The 19855-nt window shown below is 42.3% G+C and overlaps 3 protein-coding genes across 8 annotated transcripts in view; 2 read left to right on the top strand and 1 right to left on the bottom strand.

The window, feature by feature from the left end:
* The window catches only part of znrf1 (zinc and ring finger 1), a 31760-nt gene extending 27413 nt beyond the window's left edge, over positions 1-4347 (top strand). Inside the window, exons 4-5 of one of the 3 annotated variants that reach the window (XM_029668265.2) lie at positions 1582-1673; positions 2614-4347. In XM_029668265.2, coding sequence (XP_029524125.1) covers positions 1582-1639 — 58 coding nt within the window. In that variant the 3' untranslated portion in view covers positions 1640-1673; positions 2614-4347. Of the gene's footprint in view, positions 1-1581; positions 1674-2453 lie in introns of all 3 variants that reach the window. The other 2 variants (XM_029668266.2, XM_029668264.2) reach the window with 2 other exon arrangements.
* A 186-nt stretch (positions 4348-4533) lies between these two features.
* On the bottom strand, positions 4534-15669 carry ldhd (lactate dehydrogenase D). 3 transcript variants are annotated; one of them, XM_029668267.2, is made up of 11 exons: positions 15449-15665; positions 10056-10168; positions 9516-9657; positions 7151-7292; positions 6678-6837; positions 6286-6485; positions 5895-6023; positions 5632-5759; positions 5432-5522; positions 5191-5302; positions 4534-5068 (listed from the first exon to the last, which is right to left on the bottom strand). In XM_029668267.2, the coding sequence occupies exons 1-11, from the start codon at positions 15545-15547 to the stop codon at positions 4903-4905; spliced, it is 1482 nt and encodes a 493-aa protein (XP_029524127.2). In that variant the 5' UTR covers positions 15548-15665; the 3' UTR covers positions 4534-4902. The 3 variants fall into 3 exon arrangements, with proteins under 3 accessions (XP_029524127.2, XP_029524130.2, XP_029524129.2); XM_029668270.2 differs by lacking the exon at positions 4534-5068 and having other exon boundaries at positions 5241-5329; positions 15449-15668; XM_029668269.2 differs by lacking the exon at positions 4534-5068 and having other exon boundaries at positions 5245-5332; positions 15449-15669.
* A 3391-nt stretch (positions 15670-19060) lies between these two features.
* snrkb (SNF related kinase b) overlaps positions 19061-19855 on the top strand; it is a 40633-nt gene continuing 39838 nt past the window's right edge. For both annotated transcript variants that reach the window (XM_065022630.1, XM_029668271.2), the window contains exon 1: positions 19061-19392. The gene's annotated coding sequence lies outside the window, so the exon portion shown is untranslated. The remainder of the gene's footprint in view (positions 19393-19855) is intronic.

Consider the following 19855-nt stretch of genomic DNA (forward strand, 5'->3'; position numbering starts at 1 on the left):
ACAAAGCAAAATCAGGTTTTTCAAAAAATGTTGCTAATTGAAAAAAAAATATACATCACATTTACATAAGTATTCCGACCCTTTACTCAGTACTTTGTTGAAGCACCTTTGGCAGCTATTACAGTATCGAGTCTTCTTTGGTATGACGCTACAAGTTTGGCACCCCTGTATTTTCGGAGTTTCTTCCATTCTTCTCTGCAGATCCTCTCAAGCTCTGTCAGGTTGGATGGGGAGCGTCACTTCACACCTATTTTCAGGTCTTTCCAGAGATGTTCGATCGGGTTCAAGTCCGGGCTCAGGCTGGGCCACTCAAGGACATTCAGACTTGTCCCGAAGCCACTCCTGCATTGTCTTGGCTGTGTGCTTAGGGTCGTTGTCCTGTTCAAAGGTGAACCTTCGCCCTAGTCTGAGGGCCTGAGCGCTCTGGAGCAGGTTTTCATCAAGGATCTCTCTGTACTTTGCTCTGTTCATCTTTCTCTCGATCCTGACTAGTCTTCCAGTCCCTGCCCCTGAAAAACATCCCTACAGCATGATGCTGCCACCACCATGCTTAACCGTAGGGATGGTGCCAGGGTTACTCGAGACATGACGCTTGGCAGTCAGGCCAAAGTGTTCAATCTTGGTTTCATCAGACCAAAGAATCTTGTTTCTCATGGTCTGAGAGTCTTTTTGGTGCCTTTTGGCAAACACCAAGTGGGATGCCATGCGCCTTTCACTGAGGAGTGGCTTCCGTCTGGCCATTCTACCATAAAGGCCTAATTGGTGAAGTTTTGCATAGATGGTTGTCGTTCTGGAAGGTTCTCCCATCTCCACAGAGGAACTCAATCTGTCAGTGACCATCGGGTTCTTTGTCACCTCCCTTCTCCACCGATTGCTCAGTTTGACCAGGGGCACAGCTCTAGGAAAAGTCTTGGTGGTTCCAAACTTCTTCCATTTAAGAATGATGGAGGCCACCGTGTTCTTGGGGACCTTCAATGCTGCAGAATTTTTTTGGTACCCTTCCCCAGATCTCTGCCTCAACACAATCCTGTCTCGGAGCTCAAGGGACAATTCCTTTGACCTCATGGCTTGGTGTTTGCTCTGACATGCACTGTCCAAATCATGTCCAATCAATTGAATTTACCACATGTGGAATCCAATCAAGTTGTAGAAACATCTCAATGAGGATCAATAGAAACAGGATGCATCTGAGCTTAATTTGTCATAGCAAAGGCTCTGAATATTTATGTAAATCAGGTATTTCTATTTTTTATTTTATTTAAGACAATTACAAAACATTCTAAAAACCTTTTTTCACTTGGTAATGATGGGGTATTGTGTGTAGATTGAGGGAATAAAAAATATATATTTTAGAAAGGCTGCAACGTAACAAAATGTGGAACAAGTAGAGGGCTCTGAATACGTTCCCAATGTACAGTAAGCACGCAGGCTCACAAGATTACCCAGCCTGAAATGACTCCACTAGATTAATTATACGCAGTGGGGCAATACATTTAGGCCTCAGTGATATACCGTAACCGAGGCCAACGAGATAAGTGCATTCATGTAATGGTTGTGTTTCCCCCTCTCTTCCTCTCCCAGCTGTATAGACTCCTGGTTTGAGATTAATCGGTCCTGCCCTGAGCATCCTTCAGACTGACTGACCTCTGTGCTGCTACTACTACTCCTTCAAGGTGAGAGCATCCCTTCTCTTCCACACAGGAGACTGGGGACAGGAGATTCTTACAAGAATACTATGGTACAAATAGGACACTCACTCAGTGTAACTAGGTAGTAGTAATATGATGAGAACATACTCTTGAAATAGCTCACTCACTAACGTCTACACTGAGTGTACAAAACATTAAGGACACCTCTTTCCATGACTTAGGCTGACCAGGTGAATGCTATGATCCCTTATTGATGTCACTTGTTAAATCCACTTCAAACCAGTGTAGATGAAGGGGAGGAGACGGGTTAAAGAGGGTGAATGGGCAAGGCAAATCAATTTAAGAGCCTTTGAACGGGGTAGTAGGTGCCAGGCACACCGGTTTGAGTGTGTCAAGAACTGCAATGGTGCTGTGTTTTTCACGCTCAGCAGTTTCCCGTGTGTATCAAGAATGGTCCACCACCCAAAGGACATCCAGACAACTTGACACAACTGTGGGAAACATTGGAGTCAACATGGGCCAGCATCCCTGTGGAACGCTTTTGACACCTTGTAGAGTCCACGCCCCGACTAATTGAGCAACTCAATACTAGGAAGGTGTTGCTAATGTTTGGTATACTCAGTGTAAATGCACTGTATAATGCATACATACGCACACATGCATGTACAGTATAACCACCCTGAATAAAAATGTCTTAGTCGGTATGAAATTATAGCATTCCTGTAAGTGTGAATTATACATTTAAAATAACACCCTTAACTGTCTTTGTGTATCCACTTTGATTATATGGCTATAACCTCTCAGGGCACTTTATGGTCCAACCATGGATAACTGGATACTGAAGTAACCAAAAAAATTAAACAATCAAAACAACCAATCAATTGATCTATCAAGAAAATTCCTTGCAAACTGAACCAAAAGAAGAAACATCAAGCCAATACTGTCACTTCCACATGCATTACAGAGTGTCCCTCCTCCCTGCCCCTTCAGCCCTAGAGACTGCCAGTCGGGCCCAACCAGGCTGACCATCCCTCCAGACAAACTGCCTCATCAGGCCGCTTGTCCCCCCACCCCAGCCAGCCAGTTGCCCCACCACATGCCCTGGCCCCCTGCTCTGCCCTCCATTCTGCCTCCAGAGTCTAACGCTCCCTGTCACTCATCTGGATCCAGTCCTCACATGGCCTTCACCGGAAGAGACAGGGGAGGAAGAATCGGGCTGGATGCACCCTGTGTGCCAGGGAAAGGTCGACTCCCAGGACGTTGTCTGATCATCAGACAGAAGCCCCCCCAATCACTATAGTTACAGCACCCACCCACTCACTCATTAGCTGGAGTCACATGTGCTTCTCTTAGTCTTCGCTTTGAGGTGGAGTAGCGGTGTGTGAGATGCCGAATTGGCGGGGCAGGCAGGGTCTGTCTGTGTAGGTTTCTGTGTGTGTGGGTGGGTGGTGTCAGGTGTGTAGTTTATGCTTCTCTATGTGTTTGGGCAGTGAAGATGCCAGTCAAACTACACTTGTTCTGTGTGTGGAGGGGGTACATTGTTTATGCTTGGTGGTGTGTGAATGTGTGCTTGTGTGTTGTAGGGGGCAGTTGGGGTTCGTTGGTTTACGTTCTTCTATGTGCTGGGGCGGTGAGGATGATGTCAGTCACCATACCTGTGGTGTGGTTGGGGTGATGATGATCTCTGTAGTGTGAGAGCCTGATTTGCTAAAGGGTCAAATAGAAGTCTGAGACAATACTGTGTGTTGGTCTGTGTTTGAAACGTTTACAATTTAGATGTCCATTTTCCCTGTGTGAATGTGTCATTTCTCCCTTTATTTCGCTAATGTTTACAGTTACAGAAAATCAACATGACATATTCTATGTAGTTATTTTTGTCCACCAGGTTTTTGCTGTGATGGGGACACTGATCAGAATGAGTCATTTATTTGTAGGGGCCTTGAGTGTGTTCATGTGAGAGTGTGTGTGTGATGCATCTTGGCCTAAGAGACTGTCTGTGCCCCATATGCTTTCTGCTGAAATAGGTAATGTCCTCTCTGGTTGTGTTGACTTACTGTAATGGAGGTGTTCAAGACCCATCAACCCAAACATTTTAGTGCTATTCCGGGGTTACAACTGAGCTATTCCGGGGTTACAACTGAGCTATTCCGGGGTTACAACTGAGCTATTCCGGGGTTACAACGTATTTATTCACATTTAAGATTTGTTTTTCCAAATTGGTCAGAAAACTCACAGTACTCTTCAGAATGCCTCTAATGTATAAAGAATAATAGAATGGTGTTTCTGTGAGGGAAAAAAGACTGAACAAATGTTTCTTCCATTTGTGCTAGATTAAAATGTAGAGAATAGTATTTTTGCAGGGTTATCTGCTTCATACCCGTGAGGGCACTACAAAAACCATTTATTAAGCAAGCAGAGAACCACCAAGCTTCTCAGACACAGGGGAGACAGACTACTAGTCAGTTATGATATAAACTATATAACTTAACGTCTCCTGCTAACTGTAGCCCTGCTCAACGCTCTAAAGGGCCATACCTTCATTTCTTGCTTTATTTAGTTTTAATGTCTTTTGATTACTTTTTTTTCCAAGGATGTGAATGGATGCCTGTTTTGGAGGTATCAACTAATTGTCTCATGATTTTGATGTGCAATCTGTGGGATGAGTAATGATAAATATAATAATAAAAGTCTAAATAAACATGTTTTTTCCATGTAATTTCCTTAACTAGATTCAGGCCTAAATGTTCAGTTTGACAAATCTACTCATGAAATGGTGTGTAAATGCTTATCATTTAGTTACTTTGTTCACCCAATTTGAAGGCATCAGCTAATATTGACAAATCAGATTGTAAGAAAATCTTTAGACATAAGAGCAACTACACCATGGCAATATGAGGGATATTTTATTAAAAAATACTTAATTGTCAATCAGAAGCGGCCAATTACAGTTTGAATACAGTATGTACACATCAACAGGGCACACAATTTAACAGAAACAAAACACAGAACGTTGCATTAGGTTTGTTGCAAATAAATAATTTCAAGCCACCGTTCCATTGTAATAACATCTAAATTAGCAGCAGTTCATTCTGAGGAACTGGACAGGCAAAAATAACACAATTTGCCCGTGGTACTCAGTCAGTTACTCTATAAAATACCAAACTCCTGACACCCTGTGGCAGACAAAGGTATTGTTTTACACTTCATTCATTGATTCAGTGCTCTGATAAGGTCATAGCTACAGTACCTTCAGCTACAGAACCTTCCCAGGATTCATGAGGTTCTTGGGATCAAGGGTGGCTTTGAGGCCCTGCATGACCTCGATGGCCAGGGGTCCCATCTCCTCTCGGAGCAACGCTCGTTTCCCCAGGCCCACCCCATGCTCCCCCGTACATGTCCCGTCCATGGCCAGTGCTCTCCTACAGCATGAGAGAAACAGAACTATAAATACAGGGATAAGAGAGAAGGAGTTCAATGGTCAGGAACAAGGGGCCGATTTTAATGGTGATAAAAGGAGAAAGGATAGAGAGACATACAGTACCTGGCCAGTCGCTCAGTGAACTCATGAACTCTAATGACCTCATCCTGGTCATTGGGGTCCATGACCATTATACAATGGAAGTTTCCATCTCCAACATGACCCGCGATCGGACCTCAGGAGAGAATGAATCCTCAATACACTACTGGTCACACACAAACATGTACAGTAACATAAACAAACACTGTATCCTCTGAGTGATGCCCCACCAGGGAGTCTGTGTTGATTGTTAGCTAGCCGTTACCTGTGAGTCCGTTTAGCATCAGGTCCTCCTTGGTTTCCACAATGATCTGAGGGAGACGAGAGAGAGGGACGCACACATCTGTGGAGTAGGCCTGCAGGACCAAAATGGAGTCAGCACATTTCTGTTACAACATTACAAACAATAATGCCGAAGTGATTACATTATTTATCAATAATTATTAGAGTCAGAGCCTTACTTACCTTGCAGCCCGGTCTGAGTGCCAGGGCAGCGTACCAGGCATCGTGTCGTGCCTTCCACAGGCGCCCGCGGGTCTCTGCATCCCGTGCCCAGCTAAAGTCTGACCCACCGTTAGCCTGCGTGATCTCCTCTGGACAGTTTCCAATCAACAAATAAAGAAGAAATCTCAATCAAGTCAAATTTACAGCAAACTATCGCAAGTAACGTTAACTTAACGTACAATTACATCACACATTCAGTATAACACCGTACAGCAACAAAACACCTGTGACGGTAACCTGCTCCTCCAGACTCTTCTCAGTGCCGTGGAACTCCAGGAAGAGAGTGGGGGCCACGGGGTAGGACAGCGAGTTGAAGCTGTTACAGGCGTCAATCATCACATCATCAAGGAACTCTGGAAAGGACAGACGTGGTTGGATTAGAACAAGGCTCCAGCTCCACTGAGAAGATTGTGGTAAAAAACACTTGGTCAGTGTTTTAAATAGCATCAGGTCCTCCAATTAGTGTCTAAAGCCCTTGGTTACTCTGAGTAAGAATGCATAGCAGTCTCTTGCTCAGTGTCAGTTTAAGATGGACAGGCACCTTACAGTAAGAAAACAATGAACGCAGAGGTAAGTTCTGTGTTAAACTAGTAAATGGCCACCTTGTCTACTCACCGATGCGTGCGATGGGCACTCCAGTCTGGAGGACCTGCACAGTGCTGTCCACTGCTGCCTGGACAGAGGGAAAGGTGCACACAGCAGACACCATGGCTTCTGGCACCCCGTAGAGACGCAGGGTGGTCTTCGTGATCACTCCCAGAGTGCCCTCTGAACCCACAAACAGGTTGGTCAGGTTGTACCCCGCTGACGTCTTCCTAACGGAGACGAGAGAAGGTCAAAGGTCATACATGTCCTCATTACTGGTGAAATTACAGAAAGAGAACACCACATAGGTTGTTAATAGCTAAACACTAAACCCTGTTTTAACTGTCACTTTCTGTTTCCGGCCTGGCAGTGTAACCAATGACGTATATAACCATGAATATATCCATGTCTGGGAGTGTTACCGGGGACGGCGCCCCCTGCCTGCTGTGTGGATGATGGATCCATCTGCCAGCACCACCTCTAGGTTGAGTATGTTCTCCCGCATGGTGCCGTAGCGCACCGCATTGGTGCCTGATGCACTGGTGGCAGCCATGCCACACAGAGACGCGTCTGCACCAGGGTCTGTGTGTGCCGACAGACAGTAGAACACCTCAGTGATTTCATACCCAACACTTCACAAATATTCTTCCCAACTTCGGGCACAAAATGTCAGCTAGAATGACGATCATGCAATACCATTGTACATGAAAGTAGTTGGTGTGATTACTTATATCAGGGGTTCCCAACATTTTCCACCCATGGACCCCTATTTCACGATAGAAAAATGTTCCCCTTCATTTCACAATGATTAACTAAACTCAGGCGTGTGTATAGTGACAGGCCTATGGGGCCTACCCGTTGGAGCAGTGACATCATTGCAGGTCACGTGACTCACCGACAGGAAACCACAGGCCCGTGTCTCTCAGGTAGGAGTTGAGGCCTTTGCGTGTCACACCTGGCTCCACGCTCACATCAAAGTCCTCCTGATGGAGGTCCAACACCCTGTCCATGTTCCTCAGACTAAAACACACCCCACCCTTACACACACACACACACACTTGGAATACTTCCTATAGACCCTCAATGAAACATTGTGAATACAAGGACCCATGTTATCAGAGGTCAGGGATGCACTGTACAGACGTCTGCCTGTGCTATTTGGTACTGACAACACATTGACCCCTTTTTCAAGACTTCTTACACAGCACCCTTCATTTAGACACCTTTAGGAGATGATGACACTGCATCCTGTCTTACTCTGTCACACACATTCCGACATTGTGCGAGAGAAACAAAAAACGTCAACATGAATTATTATGGCTTTTACACAAAACAACTTTCTCTCTCACTCTAGTCATCTTTCTCTCTAGGGTCATTCCATGTCATTTCAACAAGCCATGACACCCAGCATCTCAGGTTGTTATTGAGAAATAAAGCTGATTGATTGTACCCAAATTGGATTCACATAATATTCAACAAATTATAGTACTCAACATCCGATTTGGTCTAACCTTTTCCTACCATTGAGTGAGACACAAGGAACATCCATCCAGGCGAATCCCACCCATCAATCAGTACGCTCACAGCCTGGTTCCTCTCTAGGTTTCTTCCTAGGTTCTGTCCTATCTAGGGAGTTTTCCTAGCCACCGTGCTTCTACACCTGTATTGCTTGCTGTTTGGGGTTTTAGGCTGGGTTTCTGTACAGCACTTTGTGACATCAGCTGGTGTAAGAAGGGCTTTATAAATAAATGTGATTGATTGAGTTCTCTATGTTTGACAAGTAGTATGGTGCTGTGGCTTAGAGTATTGCTTATTCACCTTTTGTAAAGTATATCTCTGTGAATTTGGTGATGGTTGTTTACCCCTGTTCAGAGAAATTAGCCATTGAAGTCGCTTGCCACATTTACCATAAATGTGTGAAAGTACCATGTTTTGTCCACTAGATACCACTGTTCCTGCTACTGCCACCACACCCTTTATCCATGTTGCTGGTCTCTTGTGTTTATTAAATGAATCACAACATTTTCTTTGGAAATTGGGTAGAAAACCAATAGCTTTTGCGAATGATAAATGTATTGTGTGGTCAAGCCAGTCCTCCATGAAAGGAATTCAGTTTGTCCTTCTCTTAGCAACCTAATGCTTCAACCCAACTCTCCTTGAATAGTCCAACAAATGGCAGCTCTCTGAGAACTATCCGTACGGTGCAATTCTCATATGAAGACTTTTCTTTCAAACCCAAAACTTTGATGGAGAAATGGGCTAGTGACTAAAATGTTATGACAATCCTTAGAAAATAATTCAAATATAATCCATTGCATGGCAGTCATATGTTTTTCAATCAAATTCTTAGAAAACATCTATTATGTAGTGTGATTAGTGACATTTACCATTAAACCCAACCCAATACAATTACCATTGCAAAACACTATATATATATATATATATATACATACATACACACACACACAGTGTGTATTTGGGACTTTTACCATTGAAGTGCTGTAACCTAATGGTTTGTTTGTTCACCAGGAATGGTCTAACTAATCCAGACCTTTTTGAAGGGAATAAACCACACACAGAGGAGAGAAATTAAGCCTAAGATAATGAAAAACAGAATTGCTTTCATGGAGGACAGGCTCGAATTGTGAGGATGACCATAAAATCTATTTTCATCATGAGCAAAAGCCATTGGTTTTCTACCCAAAGTTGTAAAAAGAATGTTGTGATCCATTTAATAAACACAAGAGACCAGCAACATGGATAAAAGGGTGTGGTGGCAGTAGCAGGAACAACTGCATCTATTGGACAAAATGTGGTACTTATTTATGGTAAATAATGCAAGTGACTTCAATGACTAATTTCTCTGAACAGAGGGAAAAAACATCACCAGATTCACAGGGAATACATTACAAAGGATGCAGAAGAAGCAATACTCCATACTACTTTTCAAACACTGATAAACGATACTGTATACTGGTTGTTGGGGTTGGATTGGCATGGGGTGTGTAGGCTCCATCGGTGGCTTTTTATAATTTATTGGATTCCTTATGTCTTACTCATTGTTAGGAAGAATTAAGTTCCAAATTGGATGTTGGGTACTATATTTATTGAAGATTATCTGAATCCTATCAATTAAAATGGCTAATTTGTCTACAATCAATTATCTTAATCAAATTATATATAAATTCACAGAGAGATTTAATCAAACTTTCCAGGCTGGTATTTATCTTTCTCCTTGACACAGACTGATTCGCTCTCACCTTAAGTGCACCCACTCCTCCCTCGAGGCCTGTGCCTGTGCCAAATGGGATTATGGGAAGGTGGTGGTGGTGGCAGATCTTGGCGAGGGCACTGACCTCCTCCACACTCCGCGGCCACACCACTACGTCTGGGGGGTGACATCTGGGAGAGAACAATCACTTAGACTTATTGGATACTCCTAGAACCACCAAGGCACACCCCGAATCCCTGTAGCTATCCATCACCAGAAACACATCAGGGTTGGGTCAATTCGAATTGAAGGCAGTCAATTCAGGAATTTATGTGAATTCAATAATCAGATTTTTTTTTTTTATTACATTTTTAATAGCTTCTACTTTTCAGTTTATTGAGAAGACATTGAAAAGAAATGCCCTTTTTTCAATTATTGATTTGAAATTTAAGTTCACTTCCTGAATTGACTGGCTTCAATTGAAATTGACCCCAACCCTGAAACACATACACAAATCGAGTGTGTGCGTATGTGTGCCTGCATGTTGGAGACAGGACACACCTGCTCTGTGCCAGACGGCTGAGCTCACCTGTGTACAGACTCGTCTCTGCCATGTTGCTCCCTGACTGCTGCACCCAGGGACACTCCATCTTCACCACACACCGAGCGGAATGCAGGGATCACCTGCTCCCACCCACCATTCTAACACAGGGACACACACAATAAGAACAGTTTAGCCATACCTGAACAAGGGGACTATACTAGAACCACATAGGCTTGTTGGACTTGTGACTGAATTAATCAACTGTATACTTCTATAGACAAGAAAGGCAGGAAGGTGAATAAAAAATATTTAAAAATGCACAGAAATAAAAATCATTAAAAGCCTTAAAAAGACATGTATACATGCTTGTAACAAGTAATAAAGCATTACTGTTCACAAGTTCTGAAAATTACAACTACAAAAAAAAAAAAACGACAAAAGATAAGGATTGACAAGGAGAGACCCTTGTTTTCAGCACCCACTAAGCATTTTTTTGGTCAATCATAGACATCTACGTTTCACAAGTTTGGACGGCACAGTACAGTAAAGAAGATTAGAGTATAGTACAGAACAATATAGTAGAGCACTGCTGGCTTGCTTCTGAAGCTAAGCAGCGTCGGTCCTGGTCTGTCCATGGATGGGAGACCAGACGCTGCTAGAAGTGGTGTTGGAGGGCCAGTAGGAGGCACTCTTTCCTCTGGTCCCAAACAAATTAACCCAATGATTGGGATCATTGCCCTTTGTAGGGTGCAGTCTTTCGGATGGGACGTTAAACAGGTGTACTGACTCTTGTCGTGTCTTTGGCTATGCCGGATTAAGTGATATGACATGCTATTCTATAAAATAATTTCTCTGTAATTAATATTACCCGATTGAGCTAATCATTTAAATGTAATTAACTAGAGAGTCGGGCACCACAAAATAATATTTATAGAGCTGTTATCTTCCGAATAAACTCTTATAGACCTAGTAATATTTTACATCAATAGCAGTCAATATTAATCGTCATCTTAATTCAGTCACATCTGAAAGTTGTAAATTCTTGGTTATCTGCACGAACCCTGGCTAACAAGTTGAATCAGCAATACAAAATGGGGTTAATTATTTATTTACTAAATACCTAACTAAACACACAGAATTACACATACACATATTTAAATCATAACTTGATTACAAATTACGTCATAAAGGAAAATGTCCCTAGCGGGCGGAACAGATATGACAGCTGGTTACACAAAAGAAAAGGTGCTGGGTTTGAGTGAAAGAGTGGAAAGACTGAGGAACAAAGGGCGAAGCTGTACTATCGTAAATACAGTATCTTATGCATTCTAAATGACCTCCCATTAGGAAAAGGAAAATGCAATACATATTTACTCTAAGCTGCGCTTCGGTAGGTTGGTGGTAGATGGAAGGCCGTGTTGCCCAACCGTGTCCTTTGAAGAATCTTTCTGCTGGTAAATTGAATACGTTGTAGTAACGTCATTGTGTGGTAGACAGGATACTCTGTCTGTTCCTTCCTGACCCTCGTTTGCAGCAGCTGTTGCTAACTCAACAGCTAGGAGGTATCACTTCTGTAGTGAATAAGAGTTCATACCATTCGCAACCAAAGCTCAAGCTGATGTTGGCTTTGTTCTGTAGTTATTATCTGAACCATTCTGACATCGGACCGTCGTTCTCACGTCCTCGGAACAGGAGGTTATATTGTTGTCAAGGGCTTATATAGGAAGAGAGAGGAGGGTGTGTTTTTTTTTATCTTTATTTTACTAGGCAAGTCAGTTAAGAACAAATTCTTATTTTCAATGACGGCCTAGGAACAGTGGGTTAACTGCCTGTTCAGGGGCAGAACAACAGATTTGTACCTTGTCAACTCGGGGTTTGAACTTGCAACCTTCCGGTTACTAGTCCAACGCTCTAACCACTAGGCTACCCTAGTTTGAAAAGTTTTATAGCCCATGTCCCTTCACAGGGGCGGGCCACTGATTGAGCAGAGCCCTATCTTATGAAAACCCAAATCTCACATTTTAGAAGCTAAAATCACATTTCATCACGAATAATTTCATATTCAAACATTTAAATTGAACAACAATTCCATGTGAATCCGATAACTCTGAGGTGTAGACTTTCCACTGTAGAGTTTGTCATCTTATCATTGATGAGAATGTCTCAGATGACAACTGAACTGACATCATATTCATTAAGTACCACCGCATATGTTCAATTGGTCGGATTACCAGAATATAGTTCATTTCCCCCCACCTTCTGATGTTCCCAGAATCTCTATGTTAACCAAGGGTTTTGCAAATGTAACATCAGTAGGGTAGAGAGAGGAAAAAGGGGGGGAAGAGGTATTTATGACTGTCATAAACCTAACCCCAGGCCAACGTCATGACACAATCTATGGTTATTATAGATAGCATGGCACTTATTGTAAGGGTGTTAACCCTGGTGTCCTGGCCCTCATGGCCACCTAATCAACCCTAGCTTCCAATTGGCTCATTAATCCCCCTACACTCTCCTGTAACTATTCCCCAGGTCATTGCTGTAAATGAGAATGTGTCCTCAGTGAACTTTAAAAAAAAAAGTAAAGCAAAGTATACTTTTGTGCAGGGTTTCCCAAACTCGGTCCTGCCCTCCCCCTCTAATCCCCGAGTTGACAAAGTAAAAATCTGTAGTTTTCAACGAGGCAGTACTGTTCCCCGGTAGGCCGTCATTGTAAATAAGAATTTGTTCTTAACTGACTTGCCAGGTTAAATAAATACACAGCTGATTCAAATCACCAACTCATCCTCAAGCTATGATTGTTTGAATCAGCTGTGTAGTGCTAGGGTAAAAACCATAACATGCACCCAATTGGGGCCCCAGGACAGAGTTCCGGAAACCTATTGTACCCTACTAAATGTCTCTCTACTGTGTCGTATTCTGCCGAATAAAACTCTGTCCTGTGCAGCTTAAGGCTAAGTTCATCGATAGATATCTGAGCTGTTTCCCAAAAGCATCGTTATTAACGATGCACTTATAAACACTTATATTCTAACGCCTGCCTCAGACCACTCTTAGAACAGTTAAGTGCGTTAGATGCCTTTTTTCCCTTCCATGTCACTTCACACACAGAAGAGGTTTATCTGTCTCTGTGACTGCGGGTAACGTCACAACGAAGTTGACTACAAATACAATGTCTTTGAAATTGTTGCAAACAAGCAAAGGATGAAAAGATGCTTCAAATGAAAACTGAGATGACTGCATTAGATAAATAGCCTACATTCTGTACAGTATAGGCTACATAGGCCTATATACGGTATTAAATGATATTAAAATAGATTTCATGTTCATTCAATTTAGTTTTATTTGGCTCCTGTAACATATTTCATGATGTGTAGCCTAACATGAGCTCAATGCTCCAAATCTGTGATTTAGTGCATTTTTATTGGAAAATAATTAGAATAAGCCACCTCAATATATGAGTGTTTATCTCTCTAGGAGCTGATTCGTCATCAGTATTGTCAAATAATTCAAATGTTAAGGTAAGATTTTAATGGAAAAGGGTGATCCGAGAGAAGCTCCACATTTATTTCGACTCCATCAGTACAGACACATGCTTCAACAAAACACTTACCGACCGTTCTATCTGTGTGGTGTTTTGGGAAACGCATGTTACATCTTCGTTAGTTGTAGGACAGATGCTTTGTTAAAACACCGCCATGGGGAAACCGGGGCCTGTACTGTACTCTGTGTTCTACTATACTAAACTGTACCGTACTGTATGATTCGTTCAGATTTAGATCTGGCTCGCACCGACCAAACGTGTACTTGTTTGGGGGCGCAACTAATTAGACTAATACCCATCATGCTTTGCAATATATATATATATTTGTTTTACATTTAGGTCAGTCAGCAGACACTCTTGTCCAGAGTGACTTAGTGCATTCAACTCATTTGTTTTTACATTTAGGTCTAGGTCAATCAGCAGACACTCTTATTCAGAGTGACTGAGTCAGTGCATTCAACTAAGATAGATAAACAACAACGTATCAGTCACAGCAAAAAATAAAAAATATGTAACCGTTACTCTATAATGCTATTGTAGTTGAAGTGATCTGCAGTCTGCTCCTCTTTCCTATGAAGATATATCGCAAATATTATTGCGATATAATGCTTACTTAATTAAAAATGTATAGCAGTTTAATTTTGGCCATAGATTCAATGCCTGAAAAATAATTATTTTCCACGTCCGTAAAATACCTATTTTTTTTACCTTTCATTCAACACCTATAATGCACTGATTTCAATGTCCGGAGAAGACGTCTTTAAACATCCGGGAAAAAACACTAGACGTCTTTTCATTTTCGTAAAATATGTATTTTTGACGTCCAGCACCTGAAATGCATGTGATGTCCACGTCTGAAAAATACATATTTTCAACGTAATTTTGCTTACTTGGTAGCCTAGATGGCTAGGCTATACTAGCTCTGGAAAACTAGGTCGAATTATGCCTTCTTCCCTACAGTTCTCCGCCATTTGCTTCGCCCCCAAATGCCACACGTGAACTACAATCCCGACGCTGTATTGTAACGTTTATAAATTTATATAATCATCACTTGCTATATTGCTTTCGAAAAATATCGTATCTTTCATCAGTGAGAAATAATATTTAAAATAAAACATATACACATAATGTAGCAGTTTGCGCAGAGCCACTCAGCTATGGGTGCCTCCATCTGACTAAACTACGCTTCAGCTTCATATGCCACGTTCAAAACAACTGGGAGCTCGGAAGTCGGATGAAATCAAAACAACTGGGAACACGGAAAAAACTATATCCGACTGGGAAAAATCGATTTGAAGGGTTATCCAACTCGGAATTCCAATTCAGGAACCCGGGCCTCTCTAGAGTTCCAACCTGACGATCACCGACTTCATGATTTGCACTGAGTTCCCAGTTGTTGTGAACGCGGCATTACGCACAGGTGTTCGGAACATGCTTAGATAGCCTCTTGTTTTCAGTAAACAAGTGCTGTAACATAGAGACATGGCCACACTAACCTTAACAATGTGTGTATCAATTTAACCTTTAGTTTAACAAAAAGACAAACAAAACATTTCTCGCTGATATGAAAGATAAGGTTCTTGTGTTTCCAAAAGAGTAGCGCAAGAGATGCATGTTAATGTTCAGACCGAGCGTCGAGATCTTAACAAAATTCCCCCTACAGAAGACGCCTTCGTCCAATGACTCATGTGTAATGCAATGGAACGGAGTCATGATCAAGGGCTAAGGCTCTACTACTACTAGCCTACAGAATAAATGCAGTCGTGCATTTCGGTTATCTATCCACCAGAACAAGAATATATCATGCAGCTCATTAAGCTTTTAAACATTAACTACCGGTATGATCAAAATATCAGAACAAACTGACACATTACCAAGTTAACTGAATGCTCACTTTTAAAGTGTGTTCTTTCTTGATAGTGCGACACTGCACGAAATTAGACGTTGACAGGTGAGCGTACAAGCGTCGCGTTGGTCTCAAGGCGAAGGTCATATTCACAGATCGGAATGTCGGCCCGTGAAATATTTTTTATAATAAACTACTGTATACTAAATGCACTTAGCTGTCGCCTGCGATTTCATAATGGACAAAGTATTCTTCCGGATCAGAAGTTTACAGTAGTGACGTCGAGACTTCTTCTTCGTTTGGTTTTCCGGTAGACCAGATGCTGTGTTGTGTTGCTGCCATTCGCAGGTCAGAGTACGGATTGCACATTTTGTGACCAAGAAAAGGGGAATGGGAAAACTTGAATTGCACCACCATCTAACCCTGCACCTAAACACTATCCCACCACCCCATCCCACAACTTTGGCCCTAAACGAGCCTACAACAGGCTGTCGGCCTGGGAGGATGGAACCCCTTCTCTCAAAACATCCTGTAGATCTTCTAAACTAAAAATATTTCACACCCAAATATTTATCTGCTGCTGCAACTACCACATCTATTTTCTGTGATTTCTGCTCCATCAGTGCAGTGCAGTTGATCACCATGGCTGTAAATGCAAGAAATCCAACCTTATTAAAACTCATCCTCGCTGGCTCTCTCTCTTCAGGCCTACTCATGGGGGCATCCCAGTCGACTCACTCATCCTTGGGTTATCTTCTACTCTCTTCACTGCCTCATAGGAAACTTTCTGCCCCACTTGAACTCTGGCAATCTCAACCTGTCTCTCTCTCACAGGGCACTTCGGATCCCCAGCTACATGGGCACCCCCACAGTTTACTACAGTGCTTTCTCTATCCCAACAGCACACTCCCTCTGACTATACCTTCCTGCACATTTCTCACATCATGGGATCTCCCTTCTACACACTGCTGCAACATGTCTGAATCCTTGGCACCTAAAGCACCGAAGCAGGTTCAGAACATAGGCCCTCACAGAATAGCAAAGCTAAACATGACAGACAGGGTATTCTCAGTCTTGCCATTGCCACCGAGTCTACGTCTTGCCAAACGGCAGGTGTCACAAACACTAGGAATATACCTTTTAATTTGATCCACCTCTACACTCAACGCTATCCCACTGATCACCCTTTTAGTGACTCCAGAGAGCAAAGCCCACCACAGGTTGAGTCCCGAGCCACGTGACTCCAAGTGCCCACTTCCTCTAGAAGGCAGATACACAAATCTAAACAATTCCACTTCTCGAAACTTCCACAAATGTAACCAGTTTGTCCTTTACCCAGCTTGACTCAATGTATGGGTCAGCCAAAAAGCAGGAATCCACTCTTTCCAAAATTCGCACTCCTACCTGTCCAAAATCATCTCTGGTACGATTCTCAGGGCAAATGTCGGAAGACTACCACACCTGTCACCACAGGTAGGCCCAATACATCCTGGACTGGTTCAACTTTAGAGCGCTCACCACTGCTGACTGACTCCATTTCGCGGATCATCAAGGTTCTCAAGAGAGCTTGATGACCTATAAGTAAGATTACTTGGTTTGTAATTAGGAGACATAGGTATGTAGACCTTGAACGAAGGTGCATGCTCAGGAGACGAGTCTCTGATCTTAACAGCGAAGTCTTACGCTTTCTCGTCATCGTACTTCTGACGTCGACCTCACGCCAGGTACCTGCCTACACATTAGTCTCAACTAGCCAGACCTTGGGCAACGGCTTGTAGGCCCGGTGCAGTCAAAAACATGATTTCCCTGTGTTATATATATATTTCCACACTGAGGTTGGAATAATATTATACAAAATTATGATAATGCAATTTTGTTGTAAGAGCTGTTTGAAAAGACCTCCTGAAATTTCTGCCTGTTTTGGTGGGGTAGATTTTGGCCAGGTGCAAAAGTAGTTAATAGATCAATTCGAGAGTTCCAAAGCTAGTTTTCAGTTGTCCCCCCCACTCAGACCATTCCCAGACAGTCCTAGCAAAATTCTTGCTTGAGAAATTGCTCTTTGCTAAGAAGCTATTTTTGTTTCTTTTTGACCATTTTAATTGAAAGCAATTACAGTAAGATACTCAGAAATGATTTTATATTGGAGATAAAAACAGCTGTATTGGACCTTTTTTAACTGTAGCATTTAAAGATTGCGGATGTAGTCCGTCTGGCTCGAGACGCCACCTACATATTGAGCAGCAATATCAAGCAAAACCAATCAGGTTACTAGTGTTTCAAATTTTAACATTAAACAGGGTTTTTTGTCTTGAATAACATATTTGGAATCATTTGTATAATCTACAATCCATTCGACTGTAAACAAGTTTTGTAAGACATAGCTATCAATTTGTTACTGTGAGCCTTTTAATTAAGCCAAGCTTTTTTTTTAAATCAATTTGGCCAAAGTCACAAAGTGACACATTGAATGGTGATGCATTTATAAAATGCAAATGTCATAGGAAAGAAGCCTCTAGTGATAGCATCGTTCCACTAGATGGGAGTATGGTACCACAAGTCTCCTCAAGGCTATTCCTCATCCAGTAGGCTATAATCAGACGCAAGGCACAGTACTGTTATTTTTTTCATTTGTTTATGTAGCTAGCCATTCTATTTAGAAAGCTCTGTTTTTTTTGCTCTAGTGACATGTCCGCAGGTCATATGAGACAGCAGAAAATTGGAATGAGATATCTCCTTTTTTCCCAAGATGAAATCAATCAAAATATCTGGCTGCTCAGCTGTGCTGCTGGTAGGTTTTGTATTATAGCCCCAGTACAAAGTTGTCAATACACTTGATGATGGATTTTCACATTTCAGTGTGGGTCAGTGGCCTACAGTGAGATGGGCTCGGTTGGGGGCCCTTCAACCAGGATCAATAGAGAGAGAGAGGGTTATTTGAGGCCGTATCTGATACCCTTCTTATTCCACTGGTTCCAGAATAGCTTTTAGCGGACAAGCTGTCAGTCTGTGTGGCACAGGTCCCAACACCCCAGACCAGAACTCTCTGCTGCCTGGGCCAAATATGTTCAGAGACCTGATCAATGCCTCTGGGATGATTAAAATGCTCTCTCTTTCCACTTAGAACTCCAGGACTCTCCGCACTGTTTGCTTCTGCTCATCTGCTTTAGTTTGTTTATATGACTTTCTGTCCTCCTCCTTGTGTATTTACAACAGCTTATGTTGTGTAATATGTACGTATTACAGATATTAACAAGTTGATTGCATCTGTTACAGGTGTCTGAGGATAATCTTTTGTCATTTATAATAGGCTAAGGTAGCCATACTGACTAAAGAGAATGTGTTTTCATTATTTCTCTGCAAAGGCATTCTAAAGAATTACAATTTGTAAAAAGCCTTTGTAGTTATGAATCATTGCTAAAGGCTACAGTTGACCTAATGTGATGTGGTTGAAAGGCCTCCACTAATAGGCCACTATGCCTCAACCCATAGAAATATGTGAGTAATGGTATTATCCCCATTGTTTCTTGCTTTCCTCCACCTACCTAATTATAGACAGTGACACGCATTGCATAATAGTCTTCCTCTCTCTTGACTTCAGAACAGACATTTTTTCCTGTATAGGCCCTCAGCCCTTCCTCTCGCGCACTGGGAGAGAACATCGTCCGCAGAGGACGCGAGTGAGCTGGAATGCTTTGACGTCAGTAGCAGGCCAGCGCTCAGAGCCGATCAGACAGTGAATGAATGCGCGAATACTGCAGAGGCGCTCTCGCAGCATCGACCATCCATCCCTGTTGCCTCGTCCTTTCGGAGACATTGGGGCATACACACGCCACTGGCACAGTGAACACAACAGGACGTCGGGAAAATATTGGAAACCAATAGCTTTACGATTCTAACTCATCAAGTAGTATTGGAATAGCAAGAAGTGCCAATCTGTTTACAGAGGCAGGTCGCTCCACGAGCCTCAAGGATAACGCATTTTCCTCTCAATGGTAAGTTATTTTTGTAACCTTTTAAGGTAGCAATATTCTCACTCTTTTAGCAATTTTAGCATCATCATCTTTGGTAAGAATGTTATTGTCAGACCGCGGATGTTTACGACATGTCTATTTTTGTGCATTTCATCAGATGCGTAGTAGATGCGTATTTTGCGAACTCAGGACTGCAGTTGCGGAGTGGAAGTTTACCAGTCGAAAGCAAGTGGTTACGCCGGGCTGTTGTACTGCTTATATTAATCTCCAATGGGACAATTGTTATTTGCATTTTGATATCTATCCATATGTGCTCGCAGCTTTCACAGAAAATTACACCGACTCACGGATGATCGATCCATCCTCTCTAATATCCAGATTCCTATTCAAGTTTAGCGGAAACTTTTAATGCTTTAATGTAAGTAAAGAACTGTTGATGTTCATGATCCCATAATGAAAGATGATGATGATTATAGTACAGGGG

The sequence above is a fragment of the Oncorhynchus nerka genome, linkage group LG9a (genome assembly GCF_034236695.1).
Source record: "Oncorhynchus nerka isolate Pitt River linkage group LG9a, Oner_Uvic_2.0, whole genome shotgun sequence".
Lineage (NCBI taxonomy): Eukaryota > Metazoa > Chordata > Actinopteri > Salmoniformes > Salmonidae > Oncorhynchus > Oncorhynchus nerka.

Excerpts from the sequence above, each read along its gene's own strand:
- ldhd (XM_029668267.2), bottom strand. The coding sequence starts at position 15,547 with ATGACCTTCGCCTTGAGACCAACGCGACGCTTGTACGCTCACCTGTCA. Across the intron at positions 9,658-10,055 it reads AGAGACGAGTCTGTACACAG|ATGTCACCCCCCAGACGTAG; the intron begins GTGAGCTCAGCC and ends GTTCTCTCCCAG. Across the intron at positions 5,523-5,631 it reads CACTCAGACCGGGCTGCAAG|GCCTACTCCACAGATGTGTG; the intron begins GTAAGTAAGGCT and ends TTGGTCCTGCAG.